General features: G+C 47.5%; 2 protein-coding genes across 7 annotated transcripts in view; both read right to left on the reverse strand.

Moving 5' to 3' along the window:
• how (protein held out wings) overlaps positions 1-12,061 on the reverse strand; it is a 41,701-nt gene extending 29,640 nt beyond the window's left edge. For all 5 annotated transcript variants that reach the window (XM_019845159.2, XM_011154725.2, XM_011154727.3 and 2 more), the window contains exon 1: positions 10,852-12,061. In XM_019845159.2, coding sequence (XP_019700718.1) covers positions 10,852-10,978 — 127 coding nt within the window. In that variant the 5' untranslated portion in view covers positions 10,979-12,061. The remainder of the gene's footprint in view (positions 1-10,851) is intronic.
• A 3,494-nt stretch (positions 12,062-15,555) lies between these two features.
• pit (probable ATP-dependent RNA helicase pitchoune) lies at positions 15,556-20,257 on the reverse strand. 2 transcript variants are annotated; one of them, XM_025297897.1, is made up of 12 exons: positions 19,904-20,257; positions 18,890-18,961; positions 18,658-18,771; positions 18,503-18,571; positions 18,237-18,371; positions 17,892-18,152; positions 17,460-17,774; positions 17,077-17,378; positions 16,825-16,977; positions 16,537-16,704; positions 16,082-16,259; positions 15,556-15,901 (listed from the first exon to the last, which is right to left on the reverse strand). In XM_025297897.1, exons 2-12 carry the CDS (start codon positions 18,924-18,926, stop codon positions 15,735-15,737), a joined length of 1,899 nt encoding a protein of 632 aa, XP_025153682.1. In that variant the 5' UTR covers positions 18,927-18,961; positions 19,904-20,257; the 3' UTR covers positions 15,556-15,734. The 2 variants fall into 2 exon arrangements, with proteins under 2 accessions (XP_025153682.1, XP_025153683.1); XM_025297898.1 differs by lacking the exon at positions 19,904-20,257 and adding an exon at positions 19,116-19,259 and having other exon boundaries at positions 15,557-15,901.
• Between the last annotated feature and the right edge of the window lie 1,826 nt (positions 20,258-22,083).

Consider the following 22,083-nt stretch of genomic DNA (forward strand, 5'->3'; position numbering starts at 1 on the left):
GACGAAGACGACGAAGGCGGAGGAGGAGAGCGTAGGCATTTCCTTATTTAGAAGCGGAGAAACGCCGTTGTCGGTTGAACGAGCGCGATCCATGAGGGAGTCGCTCGTCTCTTCGAGGAGAGGACACTTACGGGAAGAGAGTCGATGCCAAAAAAAGCTCCGTCGCGAGACGAGAAGAGAGGAGAAGAGAGGAGAGACTAACGATGCGGGTTCGAATATCTTCAAGAGTTTTCGAGCGAGTTCGACCGCGCGAAAATCCGCGTCGCCTCGAATATTATAATATTATTCGCAGTCGAAACTCCGAATTGGAAAAATGATTACAAATACAATTAAAATGACTATCAAAATTACCGTTGAAATTAGATATTCATTAAAACTATGCTGATTAGCCGCGATCGTTCTCGATAACTATCAACAAAATGCCGGTCATCGGCCGGCCGTCGCGTCTCTTCGATCTCGATGGGCTTCAAGTTCGCGAAATGTAGACTGCAGCACAGAATAGAAAATTGATTTGTTATGTCCCAAGATAACATTTTAACGACTGTTTCGATTCCAGTGACGGTCTTTCGCGGGTCGCCGAATTTCACTAGCGATCGACCGTGGAATAACTAGAGACCGTCGGGATAACTAGAGAAAGAGAGAGAGAGAGAAAGAGAGGCAAGAACGCGCGCGTGCCAGGATATTTTTCCAAAGCAGCCGGTAAATTAATCTGAGCCGGTGGAGCGGTAAACAGTGAAATCGCTCGCTCGCTCGCGCGTCTCTCGACGCCTCCACATTTCAAAAATATCGCTGCTTCCGCCATGCTCTCGGGGGAGGGCAAGGCGATTGCGGACGCATCGCGCATCAACGAAGCCCCGGATTACGGACGCACGACGTTGGCACGGAAACGAGACCTATATTCGCGAAGGATAACCGAAACGATATTTCGGTTAAAACGCAAATACCAGGTTGCCGACCGCGATTCTTCCGGGCGTGATTGCGCGCGCGCACGCGTGCGTGCGTCGCGTGCGGCTGGCCAACGTCGTTGTTGTCGCGGTCACATAATTCTCGCGCAAACGAGATCGCGGAAAAGCGATCGCCGCCGCCGCACAAATGGGACAAATGGGTCTTTTTGTGGACAAAAATCGCTAGACGGCGTAATTCGTAACCGAATTCCATGCTTTTTCTTTAATTTACTCGCGATGAATTGCTCTACAATCGTATCGAGCCCGTTTTTTAAATTAGGCCCTCAATTCAAAATGGCGGACGCACAAATTTGTCAAATGTATAAAACCTGTAAACATATCGAATATTTTTGGATCGGAGAAAGTTTACACGGACTTTTAAGGCCTCCGAGATACATATGTAAGATCAAAATTCTCAATTTTCGCCAGTGGAGAGGATCTGCAGTGGCCCGATATATTTTATACCTGCCTGATATCCTCACATTATCAATGTATTCTACTAATGAGTTTGCGTATATATATTGCATATATATATATATATATTATATATATATATGTAACATATATTGTTCGATTATTCATGAATTCCATAGTTTATCGTAAAATCCTGATATAGGTGACAGCATATCAAGTCAGTACTCAGATGAAAATAACGGATTAAAGTCAGTCGTGTGAACTGGCTGTATTAATGATGGTAATATTTATCTCCTTTTATTCTGACGATTTCGTCATGTGCTAAAATGTTTAGTATATTTTTGTCTTTTTTGTAATTAAATAATATTTTGCAATATTTTTATAATTTTGTATTATTTTATCATTGGCTACTTCTCGGGAGAAGCGCAAGAAGCAAGTAATAAGATTTTTAGAAAATCTCGTGCCCAACGTAGCAGAATGCAGTTGCGACGAACTGCTAATGAAGATATTATGCAGTATCTTATAATATCATCAGATCTGGTAATTAGTAGTCAAAGGATAACACCCAAAAGAAAAAGAGAAAGATTTATCTGCAGAAGCTAAAGAGTTATTACTTAATTGAAACAAAACAGCTTTATACGTAAAATGACAATTTTGTACATTTTGACAAAATGTTACAATAAATATAACTAAGATATGTTATAAATACGTTACAATATAAGTTTTTTAAGATACATTATAGATATATATATGTTATGTTATAGATGAGTTGTGTTATAAGTGTTTTGTGTTATAGATGTGTTATAAATATATCACAGATGTTATAAATGTTTAAATATATAACAAAGTATATACAAAGTGTTTAAACAGAAAAACATAGTAAAATATCAAAACCACAACAAAATATAAAAAGTATGAAAAATAATATAAAATTGTAAAATATAATATTGCAAAATATTATTTAATTACAAAAAAGACAAAAATATACTAAACATTTTAGCACATTACGAAATCGTCAGAATAAAAGGAGATAAATATTACCATCGTTAATACAGCCAGTTCACACGATTGACTTTAATCCGTTATTTTCATCTGAGTACTGACTTGATATGCTGTCACCTATATCAGGATTTTACGATAAACTATGGAATTCATGAATAATCGAGCAATATATGTTACATATATATATATATGCAATATATATACGCAAACTCATTAGTAGAATACATTGATAATGTAAGGATATCAGGCAGGTATAAAATATATCGGACCACTGCAGATCCTCTCCATTGGCGAAAACTGAGAATTTTGATCTTACATATATATCTCGGAGGCCTTAAAAGCCCGTGTAAACTTTGTCCGATCCAAAAATATTCGATATGTTACAGGTTTTATACATTTGACAAATTTGCGCGCCCGCCATTTTGAATTGAGGGCTTAATTTAAAAAACGGGCTCGATACGATTGTAGAGCAATTCATCGCGAGTAAATTAAAGGAAAAAGCATGCAAATCGGTTAAGAATTACGCCGTCTAGCGATTTTTGTCCACAAAAAGACCTATTTGTCCCACTGTGCGCCGGCCCGGCGTTTTCGCCGTTCCGCATCGTGCATCGTTCGACTCGAATGAGACAGAAACTCGCCAGCATAACAATGAAACGAATATTTCCCCGTATCGACGTCTATTTTTCTCCGACGTCACGTCACGTCGCAAGAACAAAGGTCACTCGAACGCCGGACGAAATAGCCCTCCTTCTACGTTCGGTAGTTTTAACGGGTTAATGGGTTAACTGAGCAAGAGAGAGAAAAAAGGAGTGATATCGTCATCCATAGTGACGAAGAGCCCGGCTCGATATCCCAAGAAGGCTCCGTGCCGGCGAACATTACGAAAGGATCCTCTCGAAAGAGGCGCGCTCGCACGCGAGGACAGGATTCTGTTTTTCTCTTCGTGCACTTAAGTCCGTATCAGATTGCAGAGTCGTGGAGATCGAGGATCGCGAATCGGAGATCGGGACTCGAGTGATCTTCAGAAAATTTCTCCCTGCGCTGATCGATCGAGAAACCTGAGAACTCTCCGGGACACGTGGTTGGGTAGCCTAATACGGGCTATCAGACCTCATCAGATTAGGTATTGAAGATTGCGAATTGGAAATTTCTTCTTTTTTCTATTTTCGTTCCTCCTCTCTCCTCTCATTATGATTGTATTCATTGTGTCAAAGGGACGAAATCTTCATAAGCAACTAAATAAATTAGAATTTCACAAATCGACTAACTTCGATCTTGGCTCGTCTCGTCTCGATCAGTCAATTTCCAACGTTCGATTGCAGATCCTTAATCTTCAATCTCCTAGTATAATACTAGCTTTTTTTACAGGAGGTCAAGCACGTGTTCCTTCGGATGCTACGTCGGGGTTCTCTTCTCATTGCATTGCAGAGAGAGGGAGGGAGGGAGGGAGAGAGAGAGAGAGAGAAAGAGAGATCGCGGGGCCGTACGTTTTCAGTTTGGTCCATAGAGAACACGTTCGTTCGTTCGTTCGTTCGCTCGAAAGTTGATTAAAAAATCCAAGAGACGACGGCCACGGCGCGCGCAGCGCGTTCATTACTTTTACCGAAGCCGATGCCGAGAAGCCGTGGTTATAAATAATCGCGGCCGCACCACCGTTTCCTACGCGTTTATTACGGCGACTTAACGCGGCGGAGGCGGCGGTGACGACGGCCAGTCGCCACGCGGTTTCGTTATGCAACCCGCGTGCGCTGCATGCTGCATGTGCTCGCCGAACCACCGTAAATGCGCGGCATCGAGTAAACGCACACCATGTCAACTCGCAATACGCAACACGCGCCGATGAGGAAATATACGTGGTTACCGTACGGCATCATCGTGCACCTTCGTCCGCGTTTGTTAACACGCGGACGATTCCACCGCGTTTGGTTTCTTTTCAACCTCCTTCTAAAAGAAACTAAAAGCTGTTTCAAATCAACACATGGCGAGGCGAGGGCGAAGAGCGAGGAAGCAGGAGAGATTTCATCTCCAGATGGGGACGGCGCAAGTTCTGCGGGGAAACAAGCGCCAAGTGAGAACGGTCTCGTGACGAAAGAAAACGAAAGAAAAGGAAAGAAAGCAAATCCACCGCGACAATTTCGTCTTCGACGGGGTTTCGCGATTCCAAGTTGCCGGCAGCGAAATAGAAGGATGAAGAAGACGCTGTGAATAATAATCCCGCCGACATTCTCCGACATCTCGGGAAGAAGTTGCGATGGTCGAGGGTACCCGCAGAGTACCCTCCGCATACCCGCCGCACCGGGACTCCCCGATGCGACTCGATCAATGGCAAGGCGCGCACGCCAACTTGAATATACACCTTCGATTCATCCGGCATGATCGCGAGGTAACGCGCGACGAGGAGCTGCAACGCTCTCGGGCTCTCGGAAAACTCGCTCTAGCGAGCTCTCGAGAGCGAGTCGGGGCGAGTCAAGTCGAGTCGACAGCAAGGTAAGGCAAGGCAAGGCAAGACAAGGCAAGGCAAGGCAAGGCAAGGCAAAGTGAAGCCAGGCCAGGCCAGGCGAGGCGAGGCGAGGCGAGGCGAGGTGAGGCGAGGCAAGGCGAGGCTGCTGCCGACGCGGCTTCACCGTTCGAGAGAAGGAATGCGGCCGCCTCGGCACGACCAAGGTACCGGGAGGGGCGAGCAAGGACGAGAGGAGCAAAGGGAGAGTGGGTAGTAATGGAAGAGAAGGGGGTCGAAGACCGAGTCCGGTTAGCGATGGCTCCGAACACGATCGCCTGTAGTATCTTCAAGCCGGCGTGAACAAGCCGGAGGTTTCTTCGGCGTCTTCTCCTCGGTGCTACCGCTCGCTTGTTGCGCGTCCAAGTCGCAACCACTTTTTTCTCTCTCTCTCTCTCTCTCTTTCTCTCTCTCTCTCTTCACAGAGACCCGCCTGTGAATTTGTCCGCAGCGCCGCACGCTATGGAATTTCGATATACTCGGCGGCGGAAAGTTCGCGATAATTCCCCTCCATTTTGGAACGGCCGAAAATAAGCGGCGCCACGAGCACGCGGGATCGCGCGATTTTCTCAGCTGTTCAGACAGGGACTTCCGTTGACCTTCCACACTGCGTTCGTCCCAAAACACGGGAGAGTCTCTCAGCCTGGCTTTCACGGAGCTTTCCTTCGCAACGTTACACGAAATCGGCAAAGGAGACCGACGAACGAACGATCGGTCGCTCGCGCGATGATCCGATACCGTTCCTGAAACTCTAGAGCAGTCCCCGCCTTTCGCGGCGCGGCTATTAATTGAGAGACCGGGGCGTCATTGCCGGTGCGGTAATGCCGCTCATCAACGTCGCCGCCGCCCCGTTGTCTCTCGGCCGGTCGCGCGTGCACGCTTCGCCGCCTTTTTCCGTAAGAAATCGCTCTCAATATCCCGCTCTCCACGACGGCGCGCGCAATTAGCGGCTGGGAACGTTAGCGGTGTCGCGCGATATTGCATGTGTTTACGAGGGCGACCGCTCGCAAGAATGCGCCTTCTCGCCGCCGCGTTTACGACGCCGACGAAAAGTTACACACCATTGATCGAGCACGCCGCGTTTGGAATCGTTCTTTTCCCTTTTGCGCGCTCCGCTCGCGACGCGAACGAGAACCTCGAGCGTAAAACTCGCGCGAGCGAAAGGGAGAGCCCGGTGGTGGTGGTTGGTGGTGGTGGTGGTGGCGCCTCTGACAGATACGTCCTCGCGATAAGAAACGGAATTTCTGCAGTCGAATTTGATTCTCGCTCGGTCCCCTCCCGTGGAGGATCACCGCGAGATTTATTCGCCTTTCGACGTCCTCCCTCCCCCTCCTGCCCCGCCATCATGGGATGGAAAAACATCGCACACGCAGCTTCTTATCGAGGGAAGCCGAGGGGGAGGACGAATTTGAAGGGAAAATAGCTCTTTGACGCAATTCCGTCGCATCCCTCCTCTCAGTCTGTCTCTTTCTGTCGCAAAGCTGGCGGCGCTTAGTCACGTCGCGACCCAACTGGCGAGAAATCGGGCGCATTAACGCGCTCCCTCCCTGTGCGGCGTATCCAAGTTTCGGCCAGACAATTTCGAAAGGACGCACGCACACGCACATGTGCAACGACTGGCGTGCGTGCACGACACGACGACGGGTTCTATTCGCGCCACTAGGTCACCGAGAAAACTCGTTACATAGACCCGGTGGAAATAGAGCGCGCGCGCTTGAACGCGCCGGCCGCCCTCTCGAACGTATCACTATGAGGGATGATGAGACGATGAGGAGACGGATGCTCGCGAAAGCGGACGCTGCGCCGCGCGCGCGTCCTTTCCATATGCCCGTACACAAATATACAAACAAATGTAAAAAGCCACATAGACGACGCCCGGATCCCTGATGGCAGTGCCTCTCAGTCCAAAAGAGAAAAAGGGGGGAGGGGAGATGAGAAGCTGCAGAATGGAGGTTTCTCGCGGACCACAACGATGACGAGCCGTCGGTCGGACGAATCGATTTATAATTTTGAGAAAATCTCGCAATTATAAATGTTGATTCTCGCAGTTATGAATGTTGATTCTCGCAATTATGAATGTTGATTCTGCGATTTAACGATCTCAAGTATATCTCAGTCATATCCAGTTCGAAGCTTCTTAAAACAATTAAATTAAGACAGATAAAGGTAATTAGAGATAATTAAAGATAACTAGAGATAACAAAGATAATTAAAGATTTTTACTCAGCAAAGAGAAGGGTTCTTGAGTATTCAATCAATTCGGGAGAAAGACCGAGTGAGCGAGAAAATATTACAACACAAAACATGTTCACGAAGAGAGTTTCAAGTTTTCGAATTGAAAACCTCAAGTAATGCCGCTGCGGATTATCAGCGCGCGATACGAAGGTGCGGAAACGTTCGATCGTCGCGTGTCCGAGTGTGCAATGTACACACAATGTTGCTTTCCAGCATGTAAAACAAAACAAGCTGGGCGGGGGGAGGGGGAGCTAGCTTTCTCTCAACTTTCCAAAGTCGGACGCACGCGTCGCGTCTTCGCGCTCGATACGCTCCTCTGAGTTATAATCCCCCCTCCTTGCCCCCGTCTCGTGCCTGATAAAGCGTCGTCGTCGATTGGGTGAATCAAAGGAGCCCCCCCCCCGCTCGCTCGAAAATACCGGAATATCAAAAGGCGGGTGAACGCGCAGAAGCCCCTCGGGAGAATGTAACACGAATGAACGGTTTCTTCCTTCGTGGTGCGCGATCGCTGCGCGAGTTTCTTCGATAAATCGAAGATGCGCGAGCGAAAAATTGGCGGATCACGGCGCGAAAATCTTTCTTCGTGTACATGTCTCCGCGCTTCTCCAGTGAGAGAGAGAGAGAGAGAGAGAGAGAGAGAGAGAGAGAAAGAGAGACTTCTTGGATAATGAGTCGTGTTACATCAACTTGTACATTACATAAAGGTACAGTATGGCGAGAAAAAGGAGAGGGAGGGAATGGCAAAATATTACCATTACGGTCGATCGCGGCGCGTCCTCGCGCGTGCGATAAGACGCGACGCGGCGGTTTTATCAAACAATGCAATCAATAACCGCCGATTCGCGCGAACACGATACGTCATCACGCGACCGACGAGGCTTGCGCACGTGACGAATATAATAAAGTTAAAAGAGAATGAAAAAAAAAAAGAACGAACAAACAAATAAACAAGAAAAAAAGGAGAAGACGGAGGAAAGTACGGCTGCTTAGCCGTCGCGCGAATCGAGCGTTTACACGATGTGGATCTATTCTCCCGGGCTTCGAGAACGGGTCGAAGATCTAGTGAGCGGTATATCAAGTCTGCGGGAAAGGGGAGCGGGGGAGAGAGAGGAGCGAAAGGGGCATACACCGAGAGAGTGCCCACGAGAAGCGGTTCTACGGCGCTTATACGGAGAGAGGTCAGCGTCTTTTCTGCGTACTTGGCGCAATTCAGCCGCAGAGCCGCAAGCGCGCGAGCGAGTGTTATCACTCCCGATTTCGTCCACGCCGTCGTCGTCGGTACAAAACGACGACGATGCAAGATTTACGACACAACAATGACAACAACGACGACTCGCCGTCGCGCGGCAAGTGGGCCGGCCGAAATACGCGCTAGAGTTCGCGCGCAAATAAATAAATATTCACGAGCGCTCCTCCTTTCTTTTCGCGCCGTGGATCCAGGCTGAGTCGGACATTATTCATTTTGTCGCTTATTGAACAAATCAAGAACTGGCATTTCCCCATTAGTGACGACACGCGGAGAGATTTCGACAGTCATCGGCACGCACTACTCTCGCTGCTCCGAGTCCTGCGAGAGAGACATCGAAGCCTTCAGCGTGTGAGCGTATGTTTGCATCCTGGAGAAATTCCTCAGCGCCTCCACTCGCACTGTCGTGGTCGTCGTTGCAAATGCGAATGTCATAAATGTCAAGACGCGCACACCCGTATGTATGCGTGTGTGTTATGGCGATATTCCCACACGCAACGCGCGACAAACGCATGGTGACGCTTTAAATCCATTAAATCGCCCGTTTGGCGTTTTCGAACGATGCGCCGTTCGCCGACTCGCCGCTGAGAAAATCGACTCATTCCCTCGACTCGACTTCACGCGCTTGCTTGCATATTTATGCGATTCGCCTTGCTTTCCCTCGCGTATCTCGTGCGATAGCGATTTTTGCGCCGTCCGCGGGATTCGCCGTTGCCGGGGATGTTGCTTGTTTCAGGTATCTTCGCGATCGCACGGAGGATATTTATGCAAAAGTTATTCATATTATTACACGGTGCGTAGCTTGTTCCCGTTAATTGTTAACTAATTGAATTATTGATTATTAACTAATACATCAGCTATTATCGCGACGATACGGCGGAACACCTCACCTTCGGCGCTACGTCTGTCCTTTTTTTTTCGCGCCCACCGTGCCGGCCACGTGACAGACGCGGCGCATGCGTCGCGTCGTATCGCGACAGCGAAGAGAGCGATAAGCCCGGCGGAGGAGACACGCGAGAAGACCTGTAACACGATCGTTCTTTCGCGATAGAGCCCATTATCAAACCAAGATCGAAGAGATCAGATCCCAGCCAATCTCGGCACGGAGTGGAGTGGCTAGCCGGCTCGAGACCACCGGATTCGCCGACCTCTAATCAATAATTAGCGATCCTCCGTCCTCCGAGTCGCGCGCGAAGCCAATAATGCGCGGCTCTAAGACGTCTCTCGTTGCACATATCGCTTTCGCGGCACGTATAATAAAACTGCCTGAAGTCGGCGATTGTTCGCAGTGGTCACACCGCTTGGTAATAATCGCGACATCGGGGACATGTACGCCTTTATCAGCGAGAAACATCGCGTGTCGGTCGACCCCGGCCGGCTGGAACGCGCTCGTGGAATTTTCAATTACTTGTGGCAGTCTTTGGGAATGTTTGCGAAGTTTGTTTATCGCGAACGTGAACGTCGAGACATTTCGCGGCCCTGAATGATTTTCGAGCTACACGTGTCCCCCGATAAGTTCGTCGGTGATAACGATGGCCAGCTGTTGCCTAACCAACATGATCCTCGTCGCATCTTCGTCAGAAATGTCTCTCTGCCCCGCTCTCAATCGTGAGATTTTGATCTCCGACGGATTTCCTCGTTTGCGATTGCCGACGAAACTACCAGGAACGCGCCACTTCGTTATCCGGGGCACGTGAACATGAAAAATCGCGGTTAAAGTCAGTCGTTATTATCGATAATTAGAGAGGGGAAGGGTTCAAGGTCGAACGGCAGAAGACGGAGGTTATACTCGCGCCGCAAAACCTACGTTCACATATTCCTCAAACGGCAAGAGAAACTGGGTCGTCTTTCCGGGACACCTTGTATACGTTAATTCATAGCGGAGTCACGCGAGGAATCCGCTCATAGCGATAAACGGACCCGATCGGGAACGGCCGCGTGATATTCCGAGACGATGACGAGAGATCCTGAAGAAAGCGCGGACAGAAAAACGCGCGAGCGCGAACGTTCGTTACGTCACGATGCGGGAGATCAGTATCTTCGGGCATACTCCGGAGAACACGCGTCTTTGCACAAAATGGCGCGATCAAAGTCCCTCTCTCGCGGTTCGACGACGGGCAACGCGCGCGTGACCTCGCCGCGACGACGTTCCGACGACGGCGATTCATAGTGATCCCGAATGCGAGCGCACTTTTGGGAGCCACATTACAAAATGGCGTGTATCGAAATACGTCTGTCCTCGTCTCTCTCCTCCTCGACGGTCCTCGGCGGTGTGCAGCCGACGGCGTCCTGCACACGTAGTATCCGCGTGTGTATTCCCGTGAAACTTCAACTACTCCGGAGTCCCGTTGAGAGATCGACGGAACGTGAGCGTAGGCTTCACAGCTCATGAATTGAGATCCGTGATTGACGACGAGGAAAAATCGCGGGACCATCAGAAAGAAAAAGAGGAGGAGAAAGATAAGATCGATCCAGATAGGAAATTACGAAAGAACAGAAGGAAAGCAACTCACCCTCATCGAGCAGACGCTCCACGTGTATGAAGACATTGGGGAAGGCCGCTAGTTGCTTCCGGTCCTTCAACAACTGTGACAGGTAGTCCGCTATACTCTGCGTCGTCGTGTTAGTATTATCACACATCGCAAATTGTACTCGGTGGCTTCAATGGCGAATGTTGGCGCGTGTTGGACGCGCGCGGCACGCAGTGATACACAAGCGCGAGAGAGGACGAGAGAAAGAGAAAGAGAGAGAGAGAGAGAGAAAGAGAGAGAGAGAGAAATACCGAGCGCAATAGAAAGTAACGAGAAATAATAAGGGAGAAAGAGAGAGAGGAGAGAGAGAGAGAGCGCGCGCACGAGTCCACAGACGTCGCGCGGTATGGACGGACGACGACGACGACGGAGGTCGGTTCTCTCTCCGATCGCGGGAGAGCACACGAGCGCGGACAGTCGAGACGTACTAACGAAGAAGCGTTAAAAGAAACGAGCGAGCGAAGGGGACGGCGACACGACGCGAGTGGGAGAGCAAATGTCGAAAGGAGGCAAAGGGGGAGGAAAGACTCTCGCGAAGTCGCGAGTGGGGGCGGTAGTGACGGACGCGGTGCACGCGGGGAAGGGAAAGGAAAGTAAAGAAGAGAAAGAGAGAGAGAGAGACGGAGAACGCGCGAGAGCGAGCGACACTCCTTACGGGAGAGTCGTAAAGTTGCCTCCTCGCTTGTCGTGCACACGCTTTCGTTCCTTTTTTGCAGCGACGCGGCTGGGCTGTGCGTTTCGTTTTCTCCTCTCGTTGTCAGCCGCTCGTTCGCCGAAGTATGCGCGCGCGCGCGCGCGCACGCGCTTGGATCCTTCGCTTCTCTTTCTCTCTCGAGCCGACGTCTTCACCGGTTTTTCCTCTTCGTCGGTATTGACGACTCAAATATGTTGTGTGTCCCTCAAATTTCGATGGTCTCTCGCCGACGGAAAGAAAGAGCGAGCACGCGCGAGGTTCACAACTGACGATTATGTTTTTAGAAACGTTCCACTGGCGAACGCGTCCGCGCGCGCGCGGTAGATCGCGAAAAGCGCCGCGGAACCGCGGCGAGAGGATAGTGGGAGGTGAAGGAGAACGTAGAAGGGAGCGAGGGACAGAGAGAGAAAGAGATAGAGCGGATAAATAGAACGATAGGCGGAGATTGGAAGGAGGAGAAAACGGGAAGGACCGGCCGAGGGGGAGAGAGAGAGAGAGAGAGAGAGAGAGAGAGAGAGAGAGAGAGAGAGAGAGAGAGAGAGAGAGAGAGAGAGAGAGAGAGAGAGAAAGAAAATGTGTGTGTGTGTGTGCGGGCGGGCGTGCGTGCGTGCGTAGATATAACGCTACGTGTCTCTGTCTCTCTGTCGCGCGCTCGCGCACGCTCCGTATGCAGTATTCGAATCGGAATGCGAATCGCAGCTTCGTGAGACTTAAGTACGCACGCTTCGGAACTCTCGGCTCTACTGACCTGCACCGCCGACTACATGCGTGTCGCGTCGCCGAACAAGGCCGAATCGCTCCGATAATGGCCGAAGTGAGTCGCGCATGCATACACTAGGGTGCTCCAACGCGCCCTCTGCCCCCGCACACTTCTCTCTCTCTCTCTCTCTCTCTCTCGCTCGCTCATTCTCTCTCTGTCAACGCGCTTCTACCGCCCACTACCATATACGGCTCTGCATCGCGCTAGCAGAGAGAGAGAAAGAGAGAAGATAAGCGCGAATGAGAAAGAGAGAGATACGCGTCATACCATCGCGTCGCATAGAGTTGGATAATTCAGGGCCGCGATCATGGGCCAACGTATACCCCCACGTTCCCCTCGACTTTCCGTGGGGTGAATTAATTTGCTTCTTTTTTGTTTCCTCCCGTTTTGAATATTCGTCCGATCGTTGCGATATAATTAAGCGGGATTATGCGGATTCGAGAGTTGCCTCTCTCTCTCTCTCTCCCTCTCTGTTTGGAAAGAGAAAAAGAGAGATCACTTTTCACGAAGGAGAATCACGCCGAAAAGGAGCCGCTGCGCAAGAGGTACCGGACGAAGGGCCGCTTCCAAATATCTTCCCCGGCGATCTCCGCGCGTTTCGAATTTCAATTTTTAATCTTGGCTGCGAATCGCGCTTGCGCTTACGCGCGCGTCAGGAGCTTCGCGGCTTGTTCGTTTTCCGCGGCGCGTCCCGAGAGAAATTAGCTTTGCGCAATTTCGCGGGCGGCAGTAAATAAACGCGCCGATTCGGTCGCCGAGGGAACTGTTATGCTCGCCCCACAGCGAGAGTCGTATAACCGTCTCGACGTTTTGTAGGAAAAGAAGAATAAAAAGGCGAAACGCACGTCGCTCCTGGCGCGTGGAAGTAAGAGAAAACAAAACGGGTCGTTTAGAATACGACGTCCTGCGCAGATAATGCGCAACCAGCCTCTCCCAACGAGACCGGCGTGCATTACATCAACCAACGCGCAAGCAACATCGTTACGATCTCGGAGCGGCGTGCCTTAGAATGCATAATTAATAATTCCCTGCTTGTCTGCCTGCTTGCCTGCCTGCCTGCCTGCCTGCTTGCCTGCCTGCCTGCCTGCCTGCCTGCCTGCCTGCCTGCCTGCCTGCCTGCCTGCCTGCCTGCCTGCCTGCCTGCCTGCCTGCCTGCCTGCCTGCCTGCCTGCCTGCCTGCCTACCTGCCTACCTGTCTGCCTGCCTGCCTGCCTGCCTGCCTATCTACCTACCTACCTACCTACCTACCTACCTACCTACCTACCTACCTATCTACCTACCTACCTACCTACCTACCTACCTACCTACCTACCTACCTACCTACCTACCTACCTACCTACCTACCTACCTACCTACCTACGTACCCGCTTTCGATACGCGCCGGCCGACCACGTCGAGATGCCCAAGGCGTGAACGTACAAGGTAAAATCTGCGAGACCGCGCGCGCGACTCGAGTACGCTCGAGTATCTTTTTTAACGATACGCGTACGCATGCCAGGAATTCGCGAGATCTTAACCGACATCGCTTTTTTCTCCGTTTTTCCTTCCTTTTCCTGTGAGAATCGCTAGCTCTCTAAACTACACAGTTGCCGGCGCAAGGCCGTGGTAACGCGACGGTCTAATTACACAGGGTAGCAAGCGAGAATGTAACTTTTTCCTGAGACTGAAAAAGTGAAAAGTTACATATAAACTCGACGGCTTCGGCGATCGTGCAACTTTTCCAACCATGCAAATGTAAAACTGTCCGTGTATTTCTCACGTTTCTCCTCGTAAAGAGAAGTTACACGACCGCCGCCCAAAAATTACCTCAGCGCGTCTTACAATAATCTACACTGTCTACACTGAGGACTAGGAATCCTAGTCGAAGTTCGAAGTAATCTACGATCAGGAGCATTGTTCTGGACGTACAAGGAAAATACGCTATATCCTTTCTTAATTAAAATTTTAATTTTACTTATATTACGTATATAAACTCGTTTCAACTTCAGTATCAAGAGGGCGATTATGAATCTTTCCTTCTAACATAAGCTCGTGAAAAGTGGATATTTCCATATTTACAACTCAAAAATTTTTTTACTTTTCGCCAGTTCATGCTGGAGAGAAAGATTCATAATAAACGCCTAAAAAATCTTATTTAGAGTTCACTGCGCGTCCAAAATATAGCCCTAGAGGTGAAGAGCCGACGAGCCGCCGCCAATTGAAGATCAACGGACTCGAGTAAGTAAGATAAGAGAAAGAATATCGTGAGGTAATCTCGCAGTGGTCAGCCGCAAGATGCATCTATCAATCGTGAAATTCGGCCTGCATCCCCTCACGAGCGAGCGGAATCCAATTATATCCAGTGTTCCAGAAACCAGAACAGCGGATCAAACGCGCGACGGCTTCCAGACTACAAGACTCGTTTATTCTTAGATCTTGGCCGGCCGATCGCAATCACCTATCGTCGATGAATCTCGTCGATGAGTCGGCGCGAGGCAACGGCACAGAAGGAACGCGCGGCTACAGATCGAATTCGAGAGGCGCAATTATCGATCGGCCGCATCGACGGCATGTCGGAGACCCGACATACCGCCTCTTATTAGCGTGCTCCCACGGACTTTACCTTCTATGCCGTACCCAGCGCCTACGCGTGCGTGCATGCGTGCGCGCGAGCGAGCGAGCAAGCGCGCACGCATGCACGCACGCACACGTCGGTGAACGCAAAGTAACGTTGACGTCACGCGTCCATACATGGAATCAGCGTGAAAACCGTGTGGGTGTTGAGTGCGCGCTCGCGTTAATAAATTATTTCATCGTGCCTTTTACCCGCCATACTGCGCCCGCCAACGGCATCCTTCCTTCCTTCTTTCTGTTCTCGCTCTGTTTCCGAACATTTCTCGCCTGTGTGCGCGTGATCGTCTGAATCGAACGAGGCTCCGGTGGAGGATAAAGTCTCTCGATCGCGGCACGTGCGATCGACGTTGGTATTATACGATGACTAACACTATTTTCTGCACGAGACTATATATCTTCCTATGCTCCTACTTAAACTCCGTCTCGAGCTTGAACGACGATATCTGAATTTCTGCGCATGTTCCTGTTAAAACAGTTTGTTCTAGATTTGTTCGATATATATTCACATGGATATCAACAAAGAGATATAACAGGAAAGAAACTTACAGAGAACAAAAGAAGGACAATTGGTGGGATGATTGAAGAGCAAGTCAGAAATAACGTCGAATGAAAGTCGAATGGTGTCAAAAATCGAAGATTTTTTTAACGTCACTAAAATGTATTTCTAATATAGAACTGTACAAGCGTAGCGCGGTGTACCGATGGGTCTCGATTCCCCAGGAGTATCGGGACACATCCGTGCGACAATGATGCAGTCGCCTACGACCCACGCATATCAGGTGCGCGTGGACGGCATGGTTATCTGCTGAATTGCCTCTTGTCCCCTGTACGTTTGCCTACCTGCTGGTAGGTCTTAGTACGTCGTAGCTGTTTTGTAGCACTTGAGTCGTTCAGGTTCTTGAAGTGCCCGTAACCGCCTCCGCCGAGCCTTTTTCGCGGTCGCGTCGCCTTGCTCACTCCTACTTCTGCAAAGTGTGACTGAGTTAATAAAAAGCGAAGAAACAAAGAGTAGCGCGTAGTCGCACTATTTTAAAATTCAAATTTGCATACTGAAACTGATGCTATTATACGAGGAAAGCATGTATGGGTATCAAACAGAAAAAGACGTAATTCTTTATGTTAAATCCATGTAGTCAAGTACGTACTTAAGTCCATTGTCGGCGGCACGGTGAATCCGAATGATTTAGCGACCGCTGTCAAGTTTAGAGTTTCAATATTGAAGATTTGCTTCAAATGATGGGAGTCATACGCTCGGACATACGCTTTGAACGCTTCTTTCGCTGAAGTGTGCAGATAATAATTTTTCGAGATTAGTTTCTCGAGCTAAAAATAAAGCAATAACATGTTGCATCGATTATGGACGACGTGCGGAGATAAATGTTGATTAAACCGGTATAATTGCGAAGACTAGCTTTTTGCTCTCCCCTCCTCTTTCTTTCTCTACTGAAACGAGCAGTGGCATGAATCATGTGCGTAGGCACATCTGCGAGTGTTTTTCCAGTTTGGTGTTGTCCAAAGAGAAAGAGAGGACATAAAAAAAATAACACGGAGAGACAAACGAATTGTATTATATATACATATATGTATATATTGCACATACTTGCAATTGTATGTCAGAGATTTTGTTGTTGCTGATCTCATACTCGCGTAATGGCACACGAGCTTGCTTCAAGTAATATATCATCCCTAGCTCCTCCGGTCGTAGAAGTAGCAAGGCGTTACCTTTGTTCCCTGCACGAGCTGTTCTTCCTACACGATGAATATATTCCTGAAAGTCACAATTCGATGCTGTAAATGTATATTCACTGACAACAAATCCGTGTTGATAGTTCGTCTATTCGTCTCTTCTACTAAACGAGACAAACGAACATGACGTAATATCCCTTACTTTGGGATCATCCGGTGGATCATATTGCACGATCCAATCGACATTAGGTATATCCAAACCTCTAGCGGCCACGTCGGTGCAAAGCAGAATCCCGGAATCTGCTCTGCAGAATTGATAAAAAGTGTTGGTTCTTTTTATCTGTTTCTGCCTACCCTGTTGGCAAGATGCGAGTATTTAATTTTTATCGGAATTTCTAAGAACATTATAACTTGAAGAAAATATAGTGCAAAAAAGAAATGTTCAACGACTTACGTGTATACTCATTACTGGTAAATCGATGTAATTGAGGAGTTCATGATGATATTTCACAGACATGCAGGAACTGAAGAAAACCATAATCTTCTTCTTCTTATTTTTCTTCAGGAATGTGAACAATAGCATGAAACGCTTATCACTCGGACATACCAAGTAACCTTGCTCCAAGTTTTCCACAGTTGCCTTCTCCTTGTCATCATCTACCCCCACGTATATGGGTTCCTTCTTGATGGCTAATTTTGTTAGCATGGTGACTTTTTCTGTCTGTGTTGCACTGAAGAGCATAGTCTGCCTGCGTTCTGCATCAACAACAATAGCATGTAGCAACAAAAAATATATATCTACCATAATCTGGTTGTGCATTGCGACAAGCTACTAACTCGGAAGTAAGTTAATGATCTGCTTCATTTCCTCTTCGAAACCAATGTCCAAGATTCGATCAGCTTCATCAATGACTAAACATTGTAAATTCTTATACATAAAATCTGGAGTGTTCTGTAAGTGGTCCAGTAGCCTCCCTGGCGTGGCCACAATAATATTCACCCCCTTCGCGAGCTTCTGCGCTTCAGTCTGCCTATTGGCACCACCCATCAGCAAACCATATGTATGATGGTGATATTTCATAAGTTCTTTTAAAACTCCGAACGTTTGCATAGACAGTTCTCGCGTTGGGGATATGATGATGCATCCAGTACCTGCGAAAATATCCATTCGCTAGATCTTTGTTATGAATAACAAATAGTTCGGAGCGATTTTATTTCGAGAATAGTCCTCAACATTTTAATGTCAGTAACGTCAGCGAGTTCACGTACCGTTGCGTGGCATAAACTTCAATTTGTAGATAAGTTCAACTGCAGGGATTAGGAATGCCAGAGTCTTGCCAGATCCGGTTTTAGCAGAACCTACTAGATCTCTTCCTTCAAGAAGGTGGGGAATGGATTTCGCCTGTATCTCTGTCATATGTGTAAAACCCATGTCATCGATTGCCTTTAATGTATGCTCGCATACTTTTTCTTTCAGCACTGAGAAGTTCTTGTCAAATACTATTTGTAAGCCCAAAGTTGTGCCAGGTGCTAAACAAAAATATATTGTTATTATAAAGAATATTCGAATATTCCTTGACTATTAATTTAGTTATATATCATAAAAGTACATACAATTTTCAGATGCATCATTCTTAGGAGATTTCTCAATTGTCTCTGAATTTTGTTCCTCTTTGGAAACTGATATATTTTCCGTGTCATTGTCATTTGCACTTTTTTCCTCAGATATTTTCGAAATTTTCCTTTTTTCTGATAAAATTGTGCAATGTATTATTATATAAGCACACAATAAAATAAATAATAAAATGATGTCAACACTATATGTTATAAATGATATTATTCCTTGCAAAATAAAATAATTTATATACTATAAAACTTACTTTTTTTAGAGATATCTTCTGTGCATCGTCGCTTCTTACTATTTGTTATTTCTTTTGATACAGTTGCATCTATAATATATGAATATGAATGTTGATGAATTAATGATAAAATATATGTAACAAAAGAAATTAAATAATAATTAAATAATACATACTATTTTCAGATGCATTGCTATTGGAAAGATCCTCAACCATCTCCAACTTCTGTTTTTCCTCAGGAATTGATATCTGTTGCCGTTTCTTGGTTATTTGCAAAATTTTCTTTGTTTCTAAAAATTACATAGACTATTATTAGCAATCATATAATAAAATAGATACAATCATTTATAGATAATATGTTATAAATATTATCCCTATATAGATAATTCATATGATATAAAATATTACTTTTTGCAGGGATGTTTTCTGTGGATTGCAATTTCATTCTGTTTGCATCAATCTTTTCCGATTTAATTGTACCTGTAACAAAAACATTTTAATATTAAAATAAGTAATAATAGAAAGTACCTAATTGTTGTACTTGGATATACTGAAATGCTAAAACATACAAAAAGAAACCATAATATCAGAAAGAAAGAAAATCTACTCAAATAATTTCGAATGTGAAACATACATATATGGGGGTTGTACGCTAGGCGCGCGATGCGCGAATTTCTGTCACCTGGAACGGCGGCTCGACGTGGAGAGACGAGTGGAGGTGCTGTTGCACGCTCCGAACCCCTTTTACCACCCACAGCGCACGAGGTCACGAAACTCGTGCCCTAGGGTCGTGTTCGGTCGCACAACACCGGTGGAACGTAAAAACTCAAGAAACAGAACTTTATTGTAATCTCTTGCGTACACGTGCGAACAGACAGGAGCACGTGCACACGGCGCAAGAACCGTGTCCTCGACGGACATACGCAAATCAACAACGGTTCCCCTCGCGACACGGGGAAACAAGACGCTCGCTGGAAATACGTGGAAACAAAACGCTCGCATATATAAAATTACCGCTTGCAAGAAATAGAGAAAGTCGCTCGCGTAAATCACGTGCACGAGAGCGTGTGCAAAATCGAACGCGACGAACACGCGAGTTGAGGCACGACGTCTCGGGCCGCGCGCGGCAACAACACGGACATGTGCACACGGCGCGCGAGGCACGTGGTGCGCACGGAAAGCGGAAAATGCGCATTCACGCGACCGAATGTTTTCGCGCGTGAATGCGCCCTGGAACGCCCTGTCGCGCGGAGATGCGATGCGCGGGGACGCGCGCGGGCGACCCGACAAGGCTGCGGGGAGAGAAGCTCCCCGAAGGGCAGCCGAAAAGCGCATGCTGCGTAAGCACGCGTGAACGGAAACAAGACGAGCCTCGGCGAGAGGGGTGCGTGAGCTGCTGCGGCACTGTGTGGCGGGACTCACGCTCTGCGCTGCTGCACGGCGGGCTCTGCACCAGGAGGCTGCGCCGGCGATGCTGCGTCAGGATGTCCCGGCCGGGGACGTCGACGTCCGCGAAGTCCGTAGGCACCGAAGAAGAGCGGTGATTTGCACACAGCGGCCGTGGCGAGAAGCACGGCGGTGGCTTTCCTACCTTGCTACTGACTCCTTACGAGGCACAAGTACGTGTGTCATTGACGGCGGCCCGAACTCAACTCCTGTCCATGTGCTGTAGCACGTGGTCGAGGCGCGCCTCATCAGTAAAATGCCCTCGGCTGAAGCAGCTGTTTCCTGCGGCTCGGCGGACGCGGGTCCGCCGGCGCCGCGGTAGATGGCGGGGACTAGTCGACCGCCACACATACTATAGCTTTGTTCGTTTAGTCTGTTCTGGATCTGTTTCAGAATAGACCAGTGAAATATATACCAGAGAGGAAGCTGAGAGCGGCCAACACGGCGTTTTCGACGGCGACACCGATTTTTCGCACTGGGAATGGGCGCTATCTGCATCCAGATTTGAGAAGGGAACTACGATGCTACATCCACTTTTAGGTCTCGACGGTAAAACCTGCAACTGGTGGCTGTCCGTGCTACATCCACTTTCAGGCGGTTTATGTCCGTGCTACAACCATAATAGCGTACTTGATAAGCACGGTCTCGGACATTGTTATGCATTTGTAACATGAATTAACATGTTAACATGCAGAAAAAAAAATAAGAATTGAGATTGTATATGATTAATATCATGAAGATTATATACGATTTATATCGATATATAAATATATGATAATAAGATAATATTTTGTGTGTACCCAAAATTATTTTTCCAAAATATTTCAGCGTTACGTTAGTATTTATTTATACTCCGGCAGGCGTTTTTCAGCGCAGTTGTGTCCGTGTACATGTGTTGCATTGAAAGTGTGCGTGACGTACGTATGCATATACGCACTCACACACACACACATACGTGTCATACGCAACAGATAGAATCTCAAGGTATATGCTTAAACATTTTCAATTGCCGTACGTTTCTATGTAAGAATGTAGTCGGCACACACACACAGAGAAACTGCTCCCGTCTATCCGTCTGAAGTCCCGCCCTCCGATCGGCTTGTTTTGACGAGCCAAGCGAAAGAGAGAGAGAGAGAGAGGGAATGTGTTCTCTCCATCTCGCTCTGATTCGCAACGTTGCCGAGATTGTGCTTCCCGACACACGGCCGAGACTGACGTTTCACTCTCGGCGTGAATCCAACGAGATGATCAATAGCAATCGATTTCGACTAAACTCGTTGTGTCGATAGATTTGCATGACAAATTAACATTGCACTTAAAGATACGGCGTAGCATTGAAGCGTTTGCAAGAAAGTCGCGATTGAAAATCACGAGTGCTTCATGAACCAAATGAAGGAGCGAACTTCTCAAAGAACGTGTGGCTTGGTGGAAGTACGCTAGACTCGCAGGGTTGAGGTCGGTGGTTCGCATCTCCTTGGCGATCGGCGTTGTCCTTTTTCGCCAATCATTTTTTTTTCGTTTTTTAGGAAAATGCACGTGTTGCATACAACATACGTGTATCACAATAAATTTTTTTTCATTTTTTAAGAAAATGCACATATTGCATACAACACACGGGCATCGCAAGCATTGCACGTTTCGTCGATGACACTTCCTCTGAGACCCCGTCCTACGCTCGACTTGTTTCGACGAGCCAAGCAAAAGAGAGACAGAGAATGTGTTCGCTCCATCACCTCTGTGAAGATGGCCCTTCATTCTTCAAATTTGAAAAAAATTATTAGAGTTCTGAATGCCCCTCGCAGAGTTCTAGAGTTCGCAATCCTTTATAGAAAGAGTTCCGTCATTTAAAGTAGAGAAAATACCATTTTAAAAATCGGAGGGCCAACTTCACGACGCCCCTCATTATGTAAAAAATGACAATTTTTTTAGAGTTCTAGATAGATTTTTAAGTTCTATAGTTCTAGATAAGTTTTAAAAATAGTTCTGTTTAAAACAACAAGAAAAATTATATTTAAAATTCTCGAATTAGAAAACGAAAAATGGCAAGAACTCTACCAATTTTGGTTTTCGCGCTCCGAGTGTTAATAATAATCTTCAGAGTTCATGAGGAGCTAACCAGAAGTCTGAATGGAACGTCGGATTTCCGAACAAATCTT

This window comes from Harpegnathos saltator, unplaced genomic scaffold (assembly GCF_003227715.2).
Source record: "Harpegnathos saltator strain DR-91 unplaced genomic scaffold, Hsal_v8.6 scaffold192, whole genome shotgun sequence".
NCBI classification, from domain to species: domain Eukaryota; kingdom Metazoa; phylum Arthropoda; class Insecta; order Hymenoptera; family Formicidae; genus Harpegnathos; species Harpegnathos saltator.

Bases quoted from the DNA above. Each gene is read 5' to 3' on its own strand.
- pit (XM_025297897.1), bottom strand. From the start codon at position 18,926: ATGAAATTGCAATCCACAGAAAACATCCCTGCAAAAA. The intron at 16,260-16,536 runs GTATGTGCAATA...CTTTATTTTTAG, and splicing joins TCTCTGACATACAATTGCAA to CTCGAGAAACTAATCTCGAA. The intron at 15,902-16,081 runs GTACGTACTTGA...CACACTTTGCAG, and splicing joins GCCGCCGACAATGGACTTAA to AAGTAGGAGTGAGCAAGGCG.